The sequence below is a fragment of the Ictidomys tridecemlineatus genome, unplaced genomic scaffold, assembly GCF_052094955.1.
Source record: "Ictidomys tridecemlineatus isolate mIctTri1 unplaced genomic scaffold, mIctTri1.hap1 Scaffold_178, whole genome shotgun sequence".
Lineage (NCBI taxonomy): Eukaryota > Metazoa > Chordata > Mammalia > Rodentia > Sciuridae > Ictidomys > Ictidomys tridecemlineatus.
This window is the reverse complement of record NW_027521538.1, coordinates 84,848-108,813: the sequence shown is the minus strand read 5'-3', so window position 1 is coordinate 108,813 and position 23,966 is coordinate 84,848. Positions and strand designations below refer to the sequence as shown.

General features: G+C 34.8%; 1 protein-coding gene across 1 annotated transcript in view; it reads left to right on the top strand.

The window, feature by feature from the left end:
- Positions 1-5,216: 5,216 nt before the first annotated feature.
- Positions 5,217-23,966, top strand: part of LOC144372865 (cysteine-rich secretory protein LCCL domain-containing 1-like) — a 31,117-nt gene continuing 12,367 nt past the window's right edge. Inside the window, exons 1-7 of the mRNA XM_078036112.1 lie at positions 5,217-5,397; positions 20,647-20,787; positions 20,970-21,030; positions 21,139-21,205; positions 21,412-21,542; positions 23,596-23,639; positions 23,735-23,807. Coding sequence (XP_077892238.1) covers positions 5,217-5,397; positions 20,647-20,787; positions 20,970-21,030; positions 21,139-21,205; positions 21,412-21,542; positions 23,596-23,639; positions 23,735-23,807 — 698 coding nt within the window. The remainder of the gene's footprint in view (positions 5,398-20,646; positions 20,788-20,969; positions 21,031-21,138; positions 21,206-21,411; positions 21,543-23,595; positions 23,640-23,734; positions 23,808-23,966) is intronic.

Genomic DNA, 23,966 nt, shown 5'->3' with positions numbered 1-23,966 from the left:
TCATCTTCCTGATATTATTACTACTATATATTCCTATTGTTATTGTTATTACTATCCTGGCTGAGTTCTGGGATTTGTTAAACTAAATACCTCGCATCTGTTGTGTTTGTCTATTCTGAGTCCACTGTCCCAGTACTCATCATGCAAATTACTTCTTTTTCCTCCCAACTGGCCTTATCAGTTTCTCTCTCTTCTATCTGATCTTTTCTTACCAGCCCATTATTTCTTCTAGAATAACTCTCACTCCTCAAAACACTGTGTACCAATAAGTTGCCACAATCAGTGGCTTAAACAACAAAATCTGATTTCTGCCAGTTCTGTAGCTCTCCAGATATGAGGAGGGTCATGCTCCCTTTGACATCTGTAGAAAATACCCCCTTGGCTCTTTCTATCTCCTGGGAGTTTGCTAGCAACCTTTGACTTGAAGCTATATCACTCAATCCTCTATCATTACATGGTGGTCTTGCAATGCCTTTCTCTCCACATGACCATCTTCTTAGAAAGACACTAAACAAAATAGAAGAGGGGTCCTCCCTAGCAGTATAAACTAATTACTTCTGCAGTAACCCTATTTCCAAATATGGTGGATTAATACACTGATTGGGATAAGGCTCTCAAAACCCAATCATTTTATCTCTAAATTTTCTTGCCTTGTCACATACATGAGCTTTTGAAGGACATCGCATATCTCAATCACAACACCATAATTACTCTATAAAATAAGGGATATTAAGAATGGTGAGAATATTTTTTTTTAATTTTAGCATGGATAGGAGTATGAGTGAGATATTTTTTCCACAAATGTTTTTGTCACTTTTTTTATAGTATAAATAGGTAAAAATATCTTTCTCTTTTCCCAATTTTCTATAATGTACTTCTGGTATTATGTGTCAGGAAATTAGAGGAGGAAGCAAAATGTATGGACCAATATCTCAGCTTCACTAATCACTGCTTATTTGAAAAGTTCTACCTTCTTTAGTCTCAGTTTCACCACCTGTAAAGTGATGATAAATACAATTGATCTAGGCCACACACAAAAGCCTGTTTTTCTTAACTTAAATAAATAGTGTATATTCTATGTTTACAGACTAAACTTCTAAGGCTATTCTTTATGTCCTCAATAAATATATCTACTTCCATTTTTATACATATGAAAAAACACCCCCTTATTGTCATAGAAACACTCTTTTTTCATTTTGAGAATGTCATTGGGATAAATACATTGAATTCTGATGGGTTAGACTGGGCTTCTGTGGTAGGGAGACAATATAGAACAATTAAGACTATGATAAATGAGATTAAGTATCTTTTACTACAAGATAAAGTGATTGCTCATCTCTAGTTCATAATTGCTAAGCCAGAATGTTGGATCAGAGGTTCTGAATCTTCCTATTCCTTAGGAGAAACTAAAAAAAATATAAACTGCAAAAAATATTTTAGCAACTCAAATCATAATACAAAGGAAACTAAGTCTTGGCAAACGCATATTTGGGATAAATCCAGTCTTTGGACCATGAATGGGCAATCTTGGACTAGACAGATAAGATATAAAGGCTTTTAGTTCTGAGACTGATTAGAATTGAATTATCCATTATGTCCTCAATATCTAGAAGGGAATGTAAATTGAACAAACTTTGTTATTGTTACCCAGCATCCATTCACTCTCTTTTTGTAAGAATCTCGGATTTTATCAGAAGGGGAAATCTTTCCTCCTCTTTCCATCTATAAGGTCTGCTGGAACTAAGTGTCTCCATCTCTTTAAGGATGGCTTAAGGAAATCAAGTGCTGTGTCCCCTGGCAAGATATTACATGACTCAACTCACACCAATCAAAGGCATAAACTCAATGCTGAGACTTTTATTTTTAAAGCTATAAGGAAAACAGGCTCAGCTTTTTTCTCTATCTTATAGGAACTAAGAAAGATGTATTGGAAGCACTATTTAAATCATAGGACTAAAAAAACTCTAAGACAATAGAATCACAACATAAGATGCAGAAACAAAAGATTAGGAGGGAAATAATGACGTCTTATCCTAATTTTGTGCCCTGATATCAAGTATAGTCTAACACTACTAACCCTGGACTATCACAAGATCCATTAAATATTTTAACCCTAATTAATTTGCATCTGGGCTTCTGTTAATGACAAACAAAAATACAAACTAACATATGGTAGGAATTGGGGTAAAGTGGGCTTACCTCCATAGTCATTCTGAATTTTCTCATTGCTTAAACACACACACATACACACACACACACACACACACACATACACGCACACACACACACCACACCACACCACAATAATATGCATGTGCACCCTCTAAGATGCTGGATGTCTTTCCTAAAGCATGGCTAGGCATAATGTCACCATGTCACCATGTCCCAACACCATTTCCAGATGTTACATTTTGAATTAATATCATCAGCATCTTCTCCTTTTACAGTGGAAAAAGCAATGTTATTTTTCTTTCATCTCTGTTGCCATATTCCCCTGTGGAACCATTTCAATTTAGTGAAGTAGAGAGGGACCCGTCGCTTTAGTCTACCGTTAAGAATGTGGTGCTTGAAATGCCAGAGTCAATGACATGAGACGCAGGGCTTCATTACTCCTGGGCTCACCCAGACTCAGGCTTCCCAGGACCCAGAGATAGCTTGCTGCCAGGAAGATATATTTGAATTTTAATGTGTCAAGTCTCTCTTCCAGTACTTTCTATGTCAGAGGCTGCAAATAGCTTTTAGAAATCTTTTGAACATCCTGGTGACTCAAAATTGAAAAATTGTGTGTGTGTGTGTGTGTGTGTGTGTGTGTGTGTATCTATCTCCAAGCTGTTAGAGTAAGTGAAGGAATGTGTTGTCTAGGGAAGAGCATGAATCTACAAACAAAACATCCAACACCTATGGACCATGCAAAGAGACGGTTCACCCTTTAGATGAAACAACAGAGAAGGGATGAGCCCAGATTTGGACTCTGAAGGCCGGATTTGAAGTTCAGCTCTACCTTTTCCTAAATCAATAGATCAGATGTTACTACAGAGCCTTTTTCTAACTTCAGTGTTCTCATGAAATGGAAATGGTTATGCTAGCTCTGTATTTTGTTCAATTGGGAGTTGGTAATAATTAACTCAGTTTGCAATGTAGAATTAGGACTAAGAGAGGGGAGAATTTACTCACTTCTTCAATAAATATTTAAAATATCCTTTAGCAGTTAAAAAAAAAAAACAAAACAAGTCAACAATATCAGCATCCGAAGTCAGGATACCTAGAATCAAATTTTTGCACTAGCCTTTAATAACTTTATGATCAAGGGTTTAATTTGTTCAGCTTCCCTCTCCTTGTCTGTATGAGGATGTACCTCATAGGGTTATAGTGAGGATTTTATGAGATTAGAACTGTAACATTTCTCAGGACAGTATCATCACCTGTAAGCACCTGGCAAGGGCTAGCTGTGCTTGCTATTAGCAACACTGCCTTCTGCAGTATCTGTGGACACAGTGCTAGACACAAGACAATAGGACACAGAAGCTTTGAGATGACATTTTGAACTTGTTTGGGACCAGCTGAGTTTCCCATCTAGCTCCAAGAATTTGGGCAGATCACATTATCTCGCTTTATCTTGGTTTTCTCACATCTAAAATTGGACTGTTAATAGCACACAACTTGTATGGAAGATACAAAGATTATAAAAGAATTGTTGCACGCATGTAAATCACCTAAGGGAATCTAACATATATAAAAAGATCACTCAGTTTTTCTATTCACCATTATCATTATTGAAAACAATGTCCTTTACAAGATAATATAAGAAATCAGAGGCATAAATGTTCATATCACTACATGAAAAGCTGTTGATCAGTTCAACCTCCAATTCGTGTCTCATTCCAAAATCCACATTCTTGCCATTACACCATATTGTCTCTCTTTTTAAGAAGATGCACATCAGAGCAAAGCCAAAGGCAATTTTAGATTTCTTTTACTCTCATTTCAAACATATCATTGCAGCGTGTCATATCACTTTTGAAATGTATATATATATATATATTTTTTTTTAAAGAAACAAAAAATAGCTATGATAACCACCAACTGCTTGCAAAGTAAATTGTGCTTACCCCTCTGCTCCCCATTTGCAAACATATTTGGATTACATCTGGAACAAAATCATTAGTGGCAGGAAGACAGATGTTCTTCAAAGTTCGGGTGTGTGTGCAGACATCGAATATTGATGTAGATCTTATTTACTCATTTGTTTCTTTACTCTTTTCCAAAAAGATGGATGTTGAGCTTTTTCAAGATTTATTTCTTCTTTCTTTGGTTCCCAAGGTGACAAATCAAAGTTCACCCCAGGAACTTGCAAAGTATATCATGGTGGGAGAAATCCATCAGATGTGGAATAATATTAATAACTGGCATTGTGCAGTTGTCAATCAGCATAGAGTCTTTTCTCAGAAATAATTTAAAAATCTTCCTCAAACCAAAGCAGTATGTATATAGCAATGGAAGAGTAATGCATGTTGCTATAGATGGACTGACAAAGCAAATTTTTCTTTAGATTTCAATTTTAAATTTAATTCATTAAAGTAAAATAAAAATGTTACCAGGCTTATTTTGAAGGCATATACTTAAGAGAGAATATATGCAATATGATCATCTTTCAATAGAGAAAGCTCATTAAGATGATACAAAGAAAGAGCAAATTTGATAAAGATAGAAGAATATGAGGCAATGACCTTGAGCTATACCTATTTAGCCTGCTATCAAATCTTCACACCTATTTAATGAGAGGTATTGGAAGTTGTTTCCCCCTGAGAGAGTGAACTATAGAAAGTCATATGTATATATAAAAGATAAATTATTATTTTTACTGTACATCAATAAAATATATTAATACATAGTATTATGTCACATTTCTAATGCACACTAATACATATTATTAATTATTAATTATATGATAGTTATTAAAACTAATAAATATATTAATACATAATTAATATACATTACTTTTAGCAGATATATTATTTTCAATAGAAACATTGTAGTTATATTGCTAGGTCAAGCCCATTTTCAGAATGCCATATGAACATCTTTGTGGACACTAATCAATCAATGTGACCTCTGTGGCTCTTTAATTTCTATAAAGAAGAACTGATTCAAGTTCAAATAATCAAACGTTTTGAAGTAAATGGAATATTTCCCTACAAAATTCACTGTTTGAAATCATGCCCCTGGATGTGATGGTATTAGAAGTTGGGATCCTTGGGATAACATTGGATCCTGAGTGTGAAGCTCTCATGAACATGGTGAGTGCCCTTGTTAAAGAGACCCTGGGGAGTTTTCTTACTGTCCTGCTATATGAGAGTGAGGGAGATGTAGAAGGGTGTAGGCAGTCAAAGCAAGACAGTAAGTAAGGTATTCTGGGTCAGGACCAGACTTAAGGAACATGGAGAGGATCTTCCCATGAGGTCAACTTTCCTGCTGAAAAAAATGCTCCTGGACAAAAACCAGGGACCCAATCACACAGACACTTCCAAACTCATACTCGTAAGTGGGAGGGATCCAATAGAAAAACTAAAATAGATCTGTGGAAACAGGGGGCACCAATTAACAATAGTGAGATGAACATGGACAGGGAAGGAGATAAAGAAAGGAGGAAATTCTAGGCTCCCTAAAAAGAACAAGCCAAAACCTTGCCACCAAACTTGTGCCTCCTGGACCCTTCTTTTTGGAGAAGCCTGTTACTGCCACTTTTGCAGTAAACCTGCTGTTTACTTGCTATCTCTGTATGCTGTTCTTCAATTCTTTGCTGAGAAGAGACAATGAACCCAACACCCCTACACAGTAACAAAAGCACAGTAAGATGGCCGTTAGGGAACCAGAAAGAGGGCCCTCACCGACACCAAATCTACCAGCAGTTCATATTGGAGTTGCCAGTCTCCAGAACTGTGAGAATTCAATATTCCTTGCGGATTAAGTCACCTGGTCTATGGTATTCTGTTATAGCAGCCCAAACTCAGACAAAAGCCAAACCATGTATTTGTATTTATTTTTCCATTATACATTACATATAACCTTTGCACAGTTTCTCATGCTGTCACTCAATTTGGGGCTTGCTTTCCACTCATATCTGCATTCCTAATGTATCCTAGTCTTAGAAATGCAGTCTAAACTTCAGCCCAGAGACAAAGCTTTCTCTACATATCTAATTTGCATTAGAACTTCCTTCATCTTTGCTCCCACAGCACTCGGTGTATTCCCATAATTTAAGATTTAGGGAATTGTATATGGATCTTTGGACACATGCTTATCTTTTATAGTCCTCTGTAACTTTCTAAAAAAAAAAAACAGGCCATGATTTATTCATCATAGCCAATGTGGCACATATCACTTAGTAGATATTAACAAAAAGCCTTATCTAGACAAAAAAAATACACGTTTTTGGCTTTTGTCCTTTTATTCATGTTGTCTCTTACATCATCTACCCCAGTGCCTAATACATAATAGGAGCTAAATAAATAATAGGGTAACATTGATATTTAAATGTTAAACAAGAGAATTTCCTTTGTTTCCCAAACCTTACTATTAAAACTCTTTTTTTTTCCAGTTCACCATCACCAATTCATAAAATGAGCCTTTTGAGATTTTGTTTATTTGTCTTTGACCTTCTCACATCTAGGTCCATGGTTCTTTTGTTCCCCAGAAAGATTTATTGTAGTGGGGACAAAATAATGTCCTGAGGTGGCTAATTGTGTAATAAATGGAAGAACCTGGTTATTTTCAACCCCACCCTAGTGACAAATGTTTTCTTTTGTAGCACATTGCATTCAAAACACAAAACAATTGTATTAACAGAGGACTTTGTGGGGGACAGGATGATTTTGTATTTAAAGAAATGTTAATTTGCTATTAAATCTCTTATTGAAAGACTATAATAGCTTAATGAATGCATTAAACATGTGCAAATTAGTTTTTTTTAAAACACATTACTTAGTTTCAGATCAAAAGGGGGTGATATATCATAGTCATCTCCGTGGGAATTAATGAGGCATTAGGCCATCTCCTGTCATGGAGGCCAGACTTATGAATGATTTGCTGAATTGCACATTTGAACCTTGTCCTGTTCCCTCTTTCTACCCACCACATACATCTTCTCTGGGCCTCTTGCTTCTGCAGCCTGAGCTTTGATACTTGAAATACAAATGTCAGCTCACCATCAGTTTGGAAGTGAAAAGTAGTCTATTGCAAGTGACAAATGTTGTTTACCATTACTAGAAAAGAGGGTGGAACAATGAGTGCATATATTAACATCACAGGGTATGAGTTTGGTAGTCATTCAATTGCCATCCTGCCCTGTGAAGACACATAACCTCTCTCCTTTTTCCTCAATAACCCACTCACTTTCAGACATCTACATTAAAATAAAGAGCCAAGGCAAGGCAAGCTATCTTAACTATAATAAGTGGCAAGGTGTTCTCAACTCAACAGCTTTTGTTACCAGCTCTCAATCTCTCCTCATCACAAGCACAGCTTTCTCTGCCTGCATCTTTTGATATATTCAGCTTATTCTGCAGCTCCCAAATCAGCAGTTCCAAACCTCCACGAAGAAGCAGCAGCATTTAAAATCCATCCATTTAAATCTATGACATAAACTATCTCTTACCCGCATTTATTTTTATAATTAGCAGGTATGACATTTAATTCTGTTTCAAGAATCTTTGATAAATTTTCACTGTGTCTTGAGATAATTGAAGGTGTCATGGCTTATTCAAAAATAAGGGATGGAAATCACCAGTATAGATATTAGATTAAGAATAGAAATAACATCTGTGTAGGACATGGAAGCATTATAACAATGTTAACAAGTACTTCTGTTACAGTAAAGTGATGTTTTACACTGGTTGGCTTCTTAAAGGGAATTTGTGTGTGTGTGTGTGTGTGTGTGTGTGTGTGCGTGCGCGCGCGAGCATGGGTGCGGGTGTGTGCCTGTATTGCCCATCCCACAGAACATCTTTTTTTCCTACCAATTTGACTACAATAAAAAGACTTCAGGCACAAATCCATGCCTTTCACTAACCATGAAATTTGCTGATTCTCTTCCATGCCTATTTTCAACTCATGATTCAGACTTAATGCTAGTTGGGTCCTCTTTCATGACATAACTTCCATTCCAGTGAAGTTTGGATGATTCACCTTCGGATTTGGAGTACATTCATTCTCTGTGGTTATCCTCATTCTTAAAGGAAGATGTGGGATAAGTATATCCATGATCATTATCAATCACATAATTAACATTAAGCTGAATAATCTCACACTCTTCATCCAAATGATGGGTTTCTTTGTTTCTCCTTGGATAGACATATACTGTATTAGTTAACATCTGTCTGTGTTAAGCAGAAGGAGCTGATTACCTACATTATTAGATTAAAAAAATAAATAAATTTAGAATAAAAATGAGGTAGTTTACAGCATAGAAAACAGATATGTCAACCTTATACCTTAAGAATTTGGAGCAGGGAAGACTCAAAGACCTCAGTGACTGTAGCTCTTGGATTTTCTTTTAGGGCAATGGCTACATTTCTGAGATGCATAGAAATTGGATCTTGACAATGTGACTTGCGAATCCCAGGACTTGCATTTATACCTCCATCAAGAAACTTTGGCTAGGGAAAGAAGGTCTCTCAGTAGAAATGAAGAGTCTAGGACCTATGGATTTTTACTGATGGTCTTGCAAGATACAAGAGAAGTTTAGACCTGCACCCCATTTGGAAACATTTTGAGAATGAATTTTTTCCACCAACAGCTTACAGCTTACCTCACCTCCTTCTCTGGCATCATGGGTGTACTTTCTTCACCACTACATTTAATGTACCAGAATAGTAGTGCCCAGTGGAAGAAATGTATTCCTGAAATCAGGAAACAAGTATTCATTGACCTTGGAAAATTCTATTTCTACTGTATTTTAATCCTCCATTCCCAATTAACACAAAAAAGAAGAAGAAGAAGAAGTACTAACATGTATTAGATAGGTATCAAGGCACTAAGGGACGTCTTACATCTATGAGACTTTGAAAATCAACTGATGTTCTTTTATTTTATTTCTTTATTTTTATGTGGTGCCAGGGATCAAACCCAGTATGTCAGGCATGCTAGTCAAGCGCTCTACCACTGAGCCACAACCCCAGTCCCTGATGTTCCTTTTAGAGTGGCCTTTTACAAAAGATGTTGGAGGTAATTTGTAAACACCTTTAACAGATCTTTAACTGAATAATAAATATTTCTGATTGGATGATAATAAAGCTAATGTCTAAATATTGTTTCCTTATATTTTATTGATATATTTTTGTTTGCTCTTTTTATAAAAAAAATTGACATGTACTCAATATAAAACTTTATAAAACCAAAATGCACAAAATTAAAAAAAATTTACTCCTGACTTACTTTGTTAACACTGCCCTTATATTATTTCTACTTTCTGCATTGTCTTATAAATTTTATTTTTTTAAAATTCCACTGTATTTTGAAGAACCCATAAATGAAAAAAAGCTTTTCTAAAAATGTTTATTACTGCTATTTCTATTATACAATAATACTCTCATTTTATATATTCATCATAAATTCATTTGAATATGCAAAGCAGTTAAAAGAAAATCATCAATAATCCACTCAGTGATAACAATATGGGATTTATTGCTTCAGGTTTATGTTTAAATAATTTTAATGTTGGCAGATCATTCTACTATTTGTATATATTTTAGTCTAGTTAATAATTCCCTTTAGTTATACATTAGGCTTAATTTTGGTTTTCTTTTCAATAGCACCACAACAGTGCAATTAAGTGCTTTTAGTATTTTCTCTTCCAATAAATTTTCCAGTTAAAAAAATAAAATTCTGGGGCTAGGGTCATAACTCAGTGGTAGAACACTTGCCTCACATATGTGAGGCACTGTGTTTGATCCTCAGCACCACATAAATATAAATTAAATAAATAAAGATATTGTGTCCATCTTTAAAAAAATTAAAAACGAAATTCTTTGTTAAGCATGGGTGTATTTCTAAGCTGCCTTTCGTTATTTATTCCCATATTTTTTCCAAACTTCCCATGTGTATTATCACATGGAATCCTTTCCAATGTACTGTAAGGGAGGCAAGCAAGATAAGTGGGAAAGCTGAGACTCAGAGATTTCTGCTCAGAACACACAATGCAGGAGCCCCACAGCCTAGCATCCATTCTTTTCAATCATGTTTAAACACAGATGTACTGCCAACAGAGCAAGTGCATAGTTCATCGTCTTTCTATTCTGTAGCCAGTGTTCGGTTAAATATTTTAGAAATGTGGTCATATAATCCTCAAGTAAAATTGTGTCATTGGCTTTATTGTCTCCTTTACAGATTATAGAGTAGAGGATTAGAGAGGTCAAGTAACTCCTTCAAAGACACAGAGCTAAGAAATGGAGGTAGGTTTCCGACTCTAATTGTGAAATTTATGCTTTTTCCCCATGCTCAGGTCACTAATAACAAAACTTGATTCCCTTTGGTTATAGGCAATATGTGAATGAGCCTTGCTACGGCTAAGGGAGGAAGGGAGAGAGGGAGAGAGGGAGGGAGGGGGAGGGGGAAAAAGAGAGAGAATAAAAGCAAAGTCAGGGGACAAGTTTTAAGGACAGGTGCAGAATCTACAAAACTTAAATAGGAAAATTTTAAGCCCAGAAATTCTTCCCACTGCTGCACAGGAGACCAAAAGAAAAGGAGTGAGATAGAGCAGAGGAGCAAAAAAATAGGAGACCTAGGAAGTGCTGTGCCAAGAATTGTTTAAAAACTTGTGAAGGGAGAAATGGTGATTATAATACTTACCAATCTCCTTGGTGTAAATATTCCCAAAAGGCAGCTTTCAATCTACCATCGATCCCAACACCAGGAGGGGTGATTGTGTACACACTTACATGATTAGATTTTCATGGATGCTATTCTATTAGGTCTTAGAGGTGCAATTCTTAGAATATAATATTTGTTCCAATGAAATAGTAAATGTCTTGAACCTTTATATTATGCTTTATATCAGGAGGTGTGCTAAGCATTAGGGGAAATAAGTAAAAACCAGACAAGGCTTAGACTTCACCTGAGGAGGGGGGAAAAATAAAATAAAAAAAAACTCTCAGGCTACTAGTGAAAAAGACATGTAAACAACTTAACATGATGTATGAGTAATAATAGAAGCATATCCTAGGAACTGTGGTGATATATTAGCATATTAAAGTGATCAGCTCCACTCCAGAAGGCCATTTGACTCTTGTGCATTTTGGTCTATAAATTTTGTCCCATGTTGACATTATACAATCTACAGCAATCAAGAAAAATACTGTAAATAACCTGCACTGAGTAAATGAACTGTACAAAGATGTCTTGTATTTCAAGTCAGGGCTTTCTTCTGTCTCTTCACTTTTGCTGACAAACTTGTAACATAATGACATTCCCAGTTGCTCTTCTAACTGCATTAAGTTTGTAGATAAAGATAGAAACTATTTTTAGAAACTTTAAAAAAAATATCAAGGAAGGCTCTTTCAACATTTATTCATATGCAGGCTTTTTATTTTTTATTTATTAATGAAGTTTAGAAAAGGGTTCTTGTAAAGCATAAAGAGGCTTTCTTATAAAAATAAAATATGACTAATCCAGGCTCCAATGGTTCAGTCCCGACCTAGTGTTCACCTTTGAAATATACAGCCCTTCTCTGAGAAGCACAAAATAAAATTATCATTTGGATGTTACTGGATACTAATGGATCACCAAGGCAATGGATATAAATTCACAAGATGAAGATAATTAGGAAGAGTCTTACATATTTCACTTATTTGAAAAAATTAGGAATATTTTTCCTTCATCAGATATTTCTCGTTTGAGAAAGGACTCATAGAAATGTTTTAGAAAGACCTCAAGCAATGGAGCCTAAGGGTTAAATTAAACTAAATTACATTTCCCAAACTGTGTGCTGGAAATTTAAAAAAAATAATTTAGATAATTAATATGTGGCAGAGAAAAAAGAATACAAATAACTTTAGGAAAAAAAGTGCACTTTGGAACTCCTTTTTAGAGATTCACAACATGTTTAAGAGTAATAAAAGATCTGAAAAGTTTTGCAATTAGGAAACTAAAGTTGGTTAACACTATTTTCCAAATTGTTTAGTTTCAGGGATTTTTAAATGTAAGACATTATTAATTTATGACACTTCCCTGCATCCCATAAAACACCCAATTTGGATAAACATGAGGAAGAATATTGTTGAGGTTTGTCTAACGTGAATGCTTTATCTTCCACATCCTATTAAGATAATGGCTCAACCAATACAAAATCACCTAGAGTCAAAGCAAAATTAATTGAGAGGCTACCAGGCTTTCTTACCCCCTGTTTCCAGCTAAGTCCAGCTCATTGTTCAGAGCTTTGCACAATCAACCCTTCAGAGAAAAGTTTTTACCCAGCATAGCTCTTTTAGGTTACTTATCATTAACTTGCATTCTTATCTGGTTAGTACATTAATCCTTTTTTTGAGTTGAAATGCATAAGAAAATAGTATATTCTTGCTAAAAGTTGCATTTACCATGGCTTTCCTGTGATGCTTCTTGCATTTCAGATGTTTAATAATTATTTCCTGAATGCTTAACAATTGAAGAAACTCCTAGAAATTTAAAGTTACAACCCATCTAAGTGCCTAAGTTCTAAACTGCACAAAATATTTTGTTAATGAATTAGAAGAAAGCAAGAAGTGCATACCTTTTTTTTTTTTGGTTTGTTTGTAATTGGCAACGTTTGCAAAGTGTGTAGGGATTGATCAATCAAGGAAGAAAATAAGTTTAATCAGGATGAGTCAATGGACTGAATTCTTAAATCTGGTCTTTAATAAGGATAAATGGTTGGCTAACAGAAAATCCCACTGAGTAGTTACAGATGGGGAGCACAGAACTTGATGGGATGAGACACACCAAAATGCAAGTTCAATAGGCATCAAGAATGAGATGTTTTGGACACAAATATATGTTCACTTAGATTAAATTTAAAGGTATAAGATTAAGATTTGGAAATAAATTTTATATCATGATTTCAGAGTATAGCTCTGAGTTGATCTTCTAGGATTTTAACTGTACAACTGCAACGTGCTAGGGGTATAACTTCAGAATAGTTACACAATCGTCTTGTGCCTAGTTTTTTCTCTGTAATGTGAGAACCCACCTTAAAGTTGTAATAAATATAAAGAGTTAAAGGAGTCAATAACTAGACCAGTTATTCTCAATAAACTTAAGCCATCTTCATTATTCTAATTGTAAGATCAGCATTATTAATGTTCTATTATTATTATTATTATTATTATTATTATTATTATTATTATTATTAGTTTGCACAGTAAGAATCCACAAAAGGGGCCTCAGAAGGCAGTAGAGCGTATTTGTCATCAGGAAATACTCTGGTGACAGGTAAAACTGGTTGGAAAGCCTTTGTATACTGTGTATTATTTGAGTGAGCTCAGACAAGTTGCATAGTCTGTCTCTGACTTGACTTCTGAAAGAAGTGAATGGGTAGCCCCTGATGACCACTCTGGGTCTGCTATATGTGCCCAAACACAACAACAGCAAGTAAACATTTCAGAGGAGAATTACAAGATTGTAGAAAAGGAGAATCCAAGTAAGAAACCTAAGACAAGACAGACTTAGTATAGAGTACTCAATGTTTTAGAATATTGAGGGGCTAAAAATATCCCACAACTTTGGGTCCCACCAAATAGGCATAGCCTACAGAGAAACATATTTTAAATTCTGTATATTAAGAATTCTATACGCATAAGTGTTTTTATATTAAGAAATGAAAATTTAAAGACTAATGATTTTAAGCATTTCATGTACACTTTCAAAAGTTACAGGGGGCCTTTTAATAAAATGACTTTTTTTTTTACTTCCAAGGTTGTTTAAGATTAAACTGCAAAACAATGTGTTAAAGTTCCCTCCAAACCTCTGTATCTACAGCCCTTAAAATAACTTGAGTAGCTCCATGTTAATTTCCATTAGCTTCTAAGTGCTCCAATTCAATTGTCTTAATGTGAGAAAACACAGGGCTAAGGGCTGAAAGAAGAATACTGATTTTGTTACCTTAAAGCAAATCTTCATATCACTATATATTTTGCTCATAAATAGCTACATATTCAAATATCTGCTATTGACACTGATTCATTGCCATGTTATCCCTGTATATTGTGCAAACTTTATAGAGCATATTCCACTCTGGAAGTCTATGCAAATTGCATCAAAATGCCACTTTTCTAAGGCAAGAGGGGCAGCTACACTTAAGAACATTAAATCTCCCTTTAATTTGAAAGGTAGGTTTTGTTGATATAGAGGCAAAAACAGAGAAAACCAAGGAAGCAAAATGCAAATGTCGGAGCAGGATTTGCCCTTCACAAAGGGAGAAAGACAGCTTTTAAATGAAGACAGAAACCAGTGGGTGGAAACTCGTAATGTTTTGCATATGATTTGCCTGAATCAGTATAATAAGCAAAGTATAAGAGCAATATTGGTTATTTTCTTAAGGTATACCAGACACCATGCTGCATTATCTTAATTCCATCTGCATTATCTTAATTTTTAATCATGGACCTGTCATGAAATAACTTAGAGTTTTGTTATTATTTCTAGGATGAGGCAACTGTGGTTCAGAGGGAGAAGTTGCCAAATATCACAAAGCTCAAACATGACACGGCCTGGATGCAATATCAGCCAGCTTTCAAAGTTTATCTTTTCAACTTAATGTCAGGCCACATCTCAAAGTTTCTTCCTGCTCACTCTGCTCCTTCTAAAAATTTTCTCTGCCCCCTCAAAACAAAACAACAACAAAAAAGAAAAAAAAAAAGAACAAACAAGAAAAAAAATTTCCATAGCATCCTTATTTTAGATTATCATCTCTTTTCTTTCTATACTACCATGCATATGTGCCCACCAAAGTTTTAATTCTGCTATAAATTACAGCAGTATACAAGTTCTTTAAGTAATTTCTGCCCATACAAATGGTAGACATTTAAATATTCTCTGTAGCTCCTGCAGGCCTAGTCTATAGAAGTAATACTAGAAAATAGAATAGTATAGAGAAATAACAATGTTATTCTTTGTAATATATAGATAATAGTTGATGCTTATTGAGAGATTACCAAGTGTCTGATCCTATTCTAAGCACTTTTCATTCACTAATTCATTTAACATTCCAAGAAACCAGAGTAGTAGGTATAATTACCATATCCATTATGCAGAACTTTAAGTACCTTGCATACTTAATTACATGAACAAGCCTTTTCTTATCTTTGTGCACTGCTATGATTTTAGTCAGTTTTGTTCACCTTTTTTCTTGCCTTTACCCTCTTCCAAGCCACCATTCACAAGGGTCATCAATGATAAAAGCCAAGGTTATATTAGGCCATTCCTTGACCGCCTGATGGTTTGTGGGAAAGAGGTCAAATTTCTTAGTTTGTAGTTCAACCCTTTCTAATGTGGCTTTTCAGTCTCCCTTTGTGTTCATTTCTCTCTCTCATTTACTCTGTGCTCTAAATCATCTGGAAAGTCCACATCTCTGAATCATTTCCTTCATTCCAAAATATCCTATCTTGTGCTTTCTCACTGAAAATTAAGGGAATATTCTTCTGAAGCCCTGATCACCCCCGGGTCAAACCACCCTCATCTCCTATCTGGATAACTGAAATTGCATTCTAAGTGATTTTTCATTTTATCTTCCTAGAAGATAAAAGAATAGCTTTTAAAAGGAACTTCTTTCAACTCAAATTTGTGACTAGAAAAACACTAGACTCAGAATCCTATCCAAATCCATGAATTTGCCCTCCGAAATCCCACAAGGCTTGGCTAATGCCCTTCATTTGACCTAGTCTTCAGTGTTCCTCTTGCTCCTTCATTTTTGCCTTTCTCACCAATTGCTCTTGCAAAGCCATGGACTCACTCACTTCCCTCACACTGTTGTCTCAGCAGTCTTCTACCTCCTTCCAGCCTGGATCTTTGGATAGTTCTCTTTGTCTCTCCCCATCTTTATTTATATCTCTGATGAAATGTTTGCAAACTGGACTTATATGACCTCCTTCTTCTGAGGGTCCCTTCTCTTGCAGGCATTCAATAATTTCTGACTGATTTATCTTTATTCATAGCATCCCTGTCATATGAAATTGCTGTATGTATTAATTTTTGTACTTCTTTATAGGCTTCCTCCTCACTAATAAAAATCTAAGTTTCATTAGGTTCAGGGATTTGGACTGTTTTGTTCTTTGTTTTTCCTTAGCAAACAGAGCCAGGCACATTATAAGCACAAAATAAATATTTGTTAAATTTAATGAATGAATGCTCTTCTATGGCATTTTTCTCCTTAACCCTAAGAAAAAAATGTGTTTTTTAGAAGTCACTTTCTTCCTGCTCAGTGAATAGTGTTGACTAACTCAGACACATTTTTAGGATTTGTCCTTACCAAACCTGATCATGTTTCATTTACTCAACCCCGTGTATCCCCACTTCCATCCTCACATCATAGTCAATCAGTCTAATGTTTTTAGTAATACTCTTTTGTTTACATATCAATGTATTTATGCTGTTATTTTGCAGTTAATATTTATATCTATGAAAATTTGTGGGTTTTTTTTTTCCTTTTGTTTCTTCTACTTTCTAAATATCCTAACTTGATTTGTGTACATCCAGCCTGTGGGGTCTCAGGACTTTCTGGGTATCCATGATGGGCAGCTGACACATTTTCCCTCATGCTACTTCCAACCAAACATGCAGTGTACACACTCTCAATATGTGCTCAGAGAAGATATGCAGAAATGTACTATGCTTCATTGGGCTGGATATAGCTAGAATATTCTCCAGAATGTAATACCCTCTATTCTACAACCAGTGATGCAAAGTGGTTTCATGTTTTCATACCTCTGACAACATTTGCCATTACTGAGCTAATTTTTTTCAAAGTTCTTTTTCATATTTTGACAGACACACTATGGCAAAAAATACTTTATGTTATTAGGTCATAATTAGGTCTTCATTTTAGCCTATAGTCCCCAAGAGTAGAGTTACATTTATTTTTGTATCCCAGTCTAGTCAAGAGTCTAATATAAAATATAAACTTGATGAAAATGTGTTTTATGAAAAGTAGGCTGTGTCCTATCAATTCACCACAGTTCTGTTTATAACATGCATTTACTCTAAACATTCTATGTGAAAATGCTATTTCATGTGATAAACATAGCATTTCTCTAACTCTATGAGTCAAAGTGTTTGCATTCCCATGGATACATGTGGAACCAGAGGCTGAGGCAAGTTGAAACAATATAGTGGAGGTTTTTCACAAGACAGGCAACATTGGACACTGGGTTTGATCCTGGGCCTTAGTGATTCCCAAATAAAACCCTGCCCACTCATATATTGATTCTCATGATAATGAGATAAATGAGTCAACAGAAATTTGTTTTGATGCTGTTATATGAGTACCTTTTTCCTCCCTAGACATGACATATTTTAACTGTGCCATAAACCACAACTCATTAACTGTATGAGAGAATGATATCCCATGTCCAGGACATGTTTAATGCCCTGTGTTTGCAATGATCTCTGGCATTTAGGGACACAAATTGTTTGTTTGTTTGTTCCCTGAGGAGTTCTTTTCTTAAAGGATATAAATTCAATTAGCAGTTAATCTGGACACAAAATCCTTGCCTATCAACAGGACATTAAATTGGAGGGCTTTTTAATGCCTGGTTGAAATTTGCAGCAAGTCCATGTGTATGTGTTAATTTCTGATTTTACCCTTGATGCTGCACTAAATTCTGACAAATGATGATGAATAGGGAAAACAGAGTCTATCACCCTGGAACTCACTGAAGGACATGAGAGAGATGAAAAACTAGCAGAGATGATGTGACAGGTGGAAAGTGAAAACTACAGAGACACTTAACCCAGCCCTGGGACAAGGGAGACTTGGGAAAAAATGATGGCGATCAAGAGAAACAAGACGAGAGTGGATAGAGAAGGTGGGATATGCTCTAAGAGAAGAAAAAGAACAGGCACACACCCAGAAAGGAAACACTCCCCTGTACATTCAGGGAAGTGAGAGAAATAAAACAAGGCTGGATAAGAGACTGGAAGAAGAAGGGTAAACTATTATAGTTAGGACCAGGCCACTGAGAGGGGCCAAGTTATGCAGACTCATCATAAAGCACTTGACGTCTATAGATGAGGGCAATGCAGACGTAGAGGATACAGTTAGTCAAGCAAGGATATGGCTTGCTCATATTCCTGCTCCTGAAGCTCTTTTGGCAACACAGGAATCAGAAACTAGAAGTGAGATTGGGGATGAGACTTGATATTAATGGTAAAAATATCATTTAGAGGCAATTGTCATGATCCAAGGGAATGATGATGATGTTATGGGCAAGAACACAGGCATTAGGGATGGAGACAGGATAGATTATAAAAATCTGAAATATATTATGAATATAATTATAATTATATACAGGACAATATATAATATACATATTCTCTCTCTCTCTCTCTCTCTCTCTCTCTCTCTCTCTATATATATATATATATATATATATATATATATATATGTAAAATATTAGTGATATGGGGGCAGCCTAGGAACAGGACCAGCTCTCAGGATCAATCCCTTCATATGCTACTTGAGAAGGTGGGTTTCCTGCTGCTCTCTCTGTGATGAGCATTGTGCAATGGCCTTTCAGCTGACCAGCTTCTAGAAGAACAAAGCACAACATGTACTTAGGACCAAAGAAAGGGGAGACAATTAAATTAAATTTCCTTGTGTCTCAGCTTTCATTTAACTTCTTACTGAGCCTGAGTCCATGATTCCTGAGCTTCTGAAAGTTTGATCCTGGCTTGTCATCCTTCCTAGCTCAAAGCAACAAAGCAAATGGCCAGTAAAAGTGAGCAGTCCTTAGTTGGAAAGGATTAGCAAGACAGTTATTGCAGAGTCTCCACTTTCTTGGTCCTGGATCTGTCTGTGGAGTGACTGGCACTAACACAACATCAGGGCCTCTCCCTCTGATTCACTCTCCTCACAGTAGGGAGAATAAGAGGGTTTGATACAGGAAATACAACACATAGGTCTGAGCTAGGCCTCTCAACTCCTCTGCCTCTGTGTTATTTTTTATCATCTGCAAAATGCCACGTGTAACTTTTCCAGGTGAGAAACTAAGATTAGCTCACAGCTCCCTATAACCCAGCTCTTTCCCAAGGCTGATTTCTAGATGTGTCCTTCCTCCTGGCCCCAGTTTACCCTTCCTTACATTCTTCCTTTTGTATTCTATTTATAATTTCTTTTTAACTTCTCCTTACTCTTCTCAAACTCCTCCTTTCACTAGGTTCTTTTTTTTCCTGTTTCAACATAAAATATCAATTATTTGTGATCATTTGAAAACAACTTTACTTTTTATCATTAAAGTTATCATTAAAAGTTATCATTAAAATTTCCTCCATCTCCCCACCCCTTCTCTCAGAACAGACCAGAACAATTTCTTATTTATTAGCTATTTAAGTTTCACTTTATCATGATAAATTACTTGTGGATCAGTCTTAATTTCTGAAAAATAAACATCTAATTTTATACATATGACTAATTGGAAAATGTCCAAACATTTGAAGTTTTCCTTCATCTGCCAATTACATATCTTTTGGAGGTCATTCTTATGGCCTTCATATTTAAACCTGCTAACACTCTCCCTAAGACAAATCAGCCAGTAGGGAATCCAAGATTTTTTGGAATGTTTCCTGGAATATTCTCCTACCTTTGGGTCATTGCACATTTTCTACAACTCACAAGAAGGAGCTCAAAACCCATATTTCCCCCCTAAGAAAGTGCCCTTGATGTTCTTTTATATTTATATATGATATGGCTCTACACCTACACCTTCTATACAAACACCTCACCAGGCATTTTCTACTTTTTGAAATCTCTCCATTTTTTTTCTGATTTGTAAAATGAAAATGTAACTTTTCCTGCTGGAAACTTGCATCAAGAATCATTACATTTAATCATTACATTATATTTAAAGCTTGAAACTATCTCCCATTGTCAAGATGAAATTTTTGAACACTGAATTCCTTCTTAAAAAATATTTTCCATGGAAATGGATATTGTAGTAAATAACAAGGGCACACCAATCCTTCTTTAGGCACATCAATCCTTCTTGTGGGAGAATTCTAAATGTGATCCTGCTGAAAATTCTAAAAATATGATTTCATTTGGGAAAGCAAAACTTACATTTCCTAATACCTAGCATTATAAAATCACTATGTATATTTTCTGATGTCATTATGAAAACCAAACACTGATAACATACTGAAATACAAGCAGAGTTTAGAAATGACTCGACTGAATATTAGCCAGATACTCACACAGATGAATCAAGGGCTCAAAGTCCTGTATGTGTATTTCATTTACTTCAGTGCAGTACATAACATTATGGCTTTAAGATAAAATCTGTGCCAAAAGAGTACTGATTTTTGTAGTTTTAAATACTAAATATTGTATACAGGCATTTCATTATTTAGTAACTTTTGCTCATGTAAACTGGGATTAATTTTTATCAAATATCTCTTTCTTTTTGACAGAAGGGTCAGATATCTATTATCCTCCTCGAGAAGAGGAAACCAATGAAATTGAGCGACAGCAGGCACAAGTTCATGATACCCATGTCCAGACAAGATCGGATGACAGCAACAGAAATGAGGTCATTAGCATACAGCAAATGTGTAAGACCTCTGCATCACTATAAGAATTTAAAATTTGTCCTAGATGGCCAGGCCATGTAGATTTTGTTAATTTGGTTCATTTGAGAATGAACCCAAACTTGTCATTGTATTATACAAAACAAATGTAGCAGCTTTTACATTATCTAGATGATTTTGGTGTTTTCTTTTATTTTCCTTTTTAGCCCAGATTGTTTCTTGTGAAGTAAGATTACGAGACCAGTGCAAAGGGACAACCTGTAATAGGTAATACTTACTATCATTCTCAAAATCAACTGACAATATATAAGAAATCTTTTTATTTCAAACTGGTGTACAGAGAAGCTAAATTTTGTTTCCATTACTTTAATTTAGGTATGAATGTCCTGCTGGCTGTTTGGATAGTAAAGCTAAAGTCATTGGCAGTGTACATTATGAAATGGTAGGTATCAAAAATGTTAATTTTACAGAAATAGAATCCTTCCCTATAATTTTTAAGATTTGCATGTGGGATATAGCAACTTATATTAAGTATATTTTTATTAGACATATTTATTTAATTTAAAGTCATATCAGTAGCAAGTAGTTTTGTCTCAGGCAGAGATTAAATATTTTAACATCATGGTGTTTCCTCTTTCTTCCTTCAAGCAATCCAGCATCTGTAGAGCTTCAATTCATTATGGTATCATAGACAATGAGGGTGGTTGGGTTGATATCACCAGACAAGGAAGAAAACATTATTTCATCAAATCCAATAGAAACGGTGTTCAAACAATAGGGTAAGTACCCAGATGATTTTAAATTGTAAAAATGAACTAAAACATTTTTTTAGGGCAAAGTGTAGAAGCATTTAATTAATGAAGAGAGAAGTTGGTAATTTTCAAGATGTGTTTTAGCTACTTAATGTCCATAGATTAGAAGAAGAAAAAGGATCTAAATTCAAAGTTGAAACCTTTTTGCTTATAAAGGGTATGATCTGAATTTTCAAGAGTTTCATTAAGAATGTGTAAATTTACAGTTTAATATAAAGCAATGAATTTTTTAGCTATGGCAAGTGATACCCCAGAGAAGACTAATTAATTTGCATATTCTTTCTGCTCTGTTTAAGGAAAATGGTTTATTTTATGCAACAGCAATTTTTAATGAATTAAATCAGATTACTTGGTAAAGAGCATTTAGCTAAGTCTATAATATACTATATTGTCTTCCATTGTCAGTCTAAATACAATTCAATACGATAAGAAGCACTGATTACTGTTTTCAATGTTTCTCATGTTATACACACTAAGTACTTTATTCTAAAACACTACAGTTTTGTTCATTTTTCTATAGGAAATAGAAATAATCTTTTGACATATTTTTGTGTAGTGTCTTTTGAACCTCAGAAGAATTGTTGAGCCTCAGAAGGATGTTTTTCTTAGCAAATGTAATTTCCTTTCTTTGTAACTATACAATTTAATCTAATCAAGCTCCATAGTAGGGTTAAGCTGGAATTCATAGTTATAGAAAATAAATTATTAAAATTTGCAAAATGAACTTTAATGTATACAGTTTTTTTCAGAGGCTTAATATGTAGGTTTTAGCTACTTGCAAAACTCTCTTTAGTAAAATATATTTGTAGAAATATTTATTAGCTAATTCATTCAGCAAAATTTTATAAATTACATCAATAAATAATTACTAGTTATTATCTTTATTAAGCCAAGCTCTGCATATTGTATTAAAGAACATTTATATTTTCTCTTAAGTTTAAGTTTTGCTTGTCTATTGTAGAAATTCTCTTGAAATATTAAGTGTACTACATTTGATAGGTTATATATACTTTGTGACTCAAATAATGTTATTGGGAGGGATGTCACATTGCAGATGATAAATATTAAATATTAAATTTGAAACTGAAATAAAAGATTGTTAAGATTTGCACCTTCAATACTGAGCTAACACGTTCAGAGGGTGAACACATCATATCCATGCTAAAAATACCATCACATGGCTGGGTGTGGTGGTGCACCTGTAATCCCAGCAACTTGGGAGGCTGAGGCAGGAAGATCTTGAGTTCAAAGCCAGCCTCAGCAAAAGTGAGGAGCTAAGCAACTCAGTGAGACCCTGTTTCTAAATAAAATACAAAATAGGGCTGGGGATGTGACTCAGTGGCCGAGTGGCCTTGAGTTCAATCCTCAGTACCAAATATATATATAATTTCACACACACCCACAGACATACACACACCTACCATCACAAAAATCTTTACCTTCTGCAACAGGTATTTATCTCAAAATCTGGACATGCATAAGCAATTAAAATTTTGACATACAATGGTGTACCTAACTTTATGTTCCTATTTTTAATAATTCATATAATGAGGCGAGATTCATTCATGTTCTATAGACACTTCACTAGACATGAGAATAAATAAAAATTGATTAATGCATACTCCTTTAAGGGACATATTATTTGTAGGCTTTATAAAACATTGTCTTGTGTTTATCTCTGTGGATTCCATAGAAACTGGGAATTAGTATTTGAGAATTTTAATTTTGATATGAAACCGATGTGTAGATAGTATGTACATTGTTTGTGTTATTATCTATTTTTGAGATTAATAATGAAAAGAAACCACCCTCTAATGTTAAGAAGTGAAGGTAGTATGGATTTAGCCTAGGTGATGTATTCTTATATCTCTACTTACATGGGTATACTTATATCTCTACTTACATTTTAATGAAAAAGATTTTAAAAATACAGTGTGCATGGATCTGAAAGGCCCTAGCAGTTACACTTATGATGATGCCTAAAAACAAATGATTGATATTACTGTCTTTTTATCTTTAGCAAATATCAGTCTGCTAATTCCTTCACAGTCTCTAAAGTAACAGGTGAGACTTTTTTTTAAATCTCATTTCCTTATTACTGTGTGTTGGGTTTTCATTTCTAACAGAGTCACTTATTGTTTTGTGCTTTTATTCTTCAGTTCAGGCTGTGACTTGTGAAACTACTGTGGAACAGCTCTGTCCATTTCATAAGCCTGCTTCACATTGCCCAAGGTAATGTTTTCTAAATTTTCTTATGAGTGTATGTATATGTGCATATGTATGTTTGTGTTTTTGTGTGTGTGTGTGTGTGTGTGTGTGTGTGTATGGCTTTAGTCTGTTTTTACATGAAATTCTATGTCTCCAGGATTCAAATTATAGTGGAATTTATTG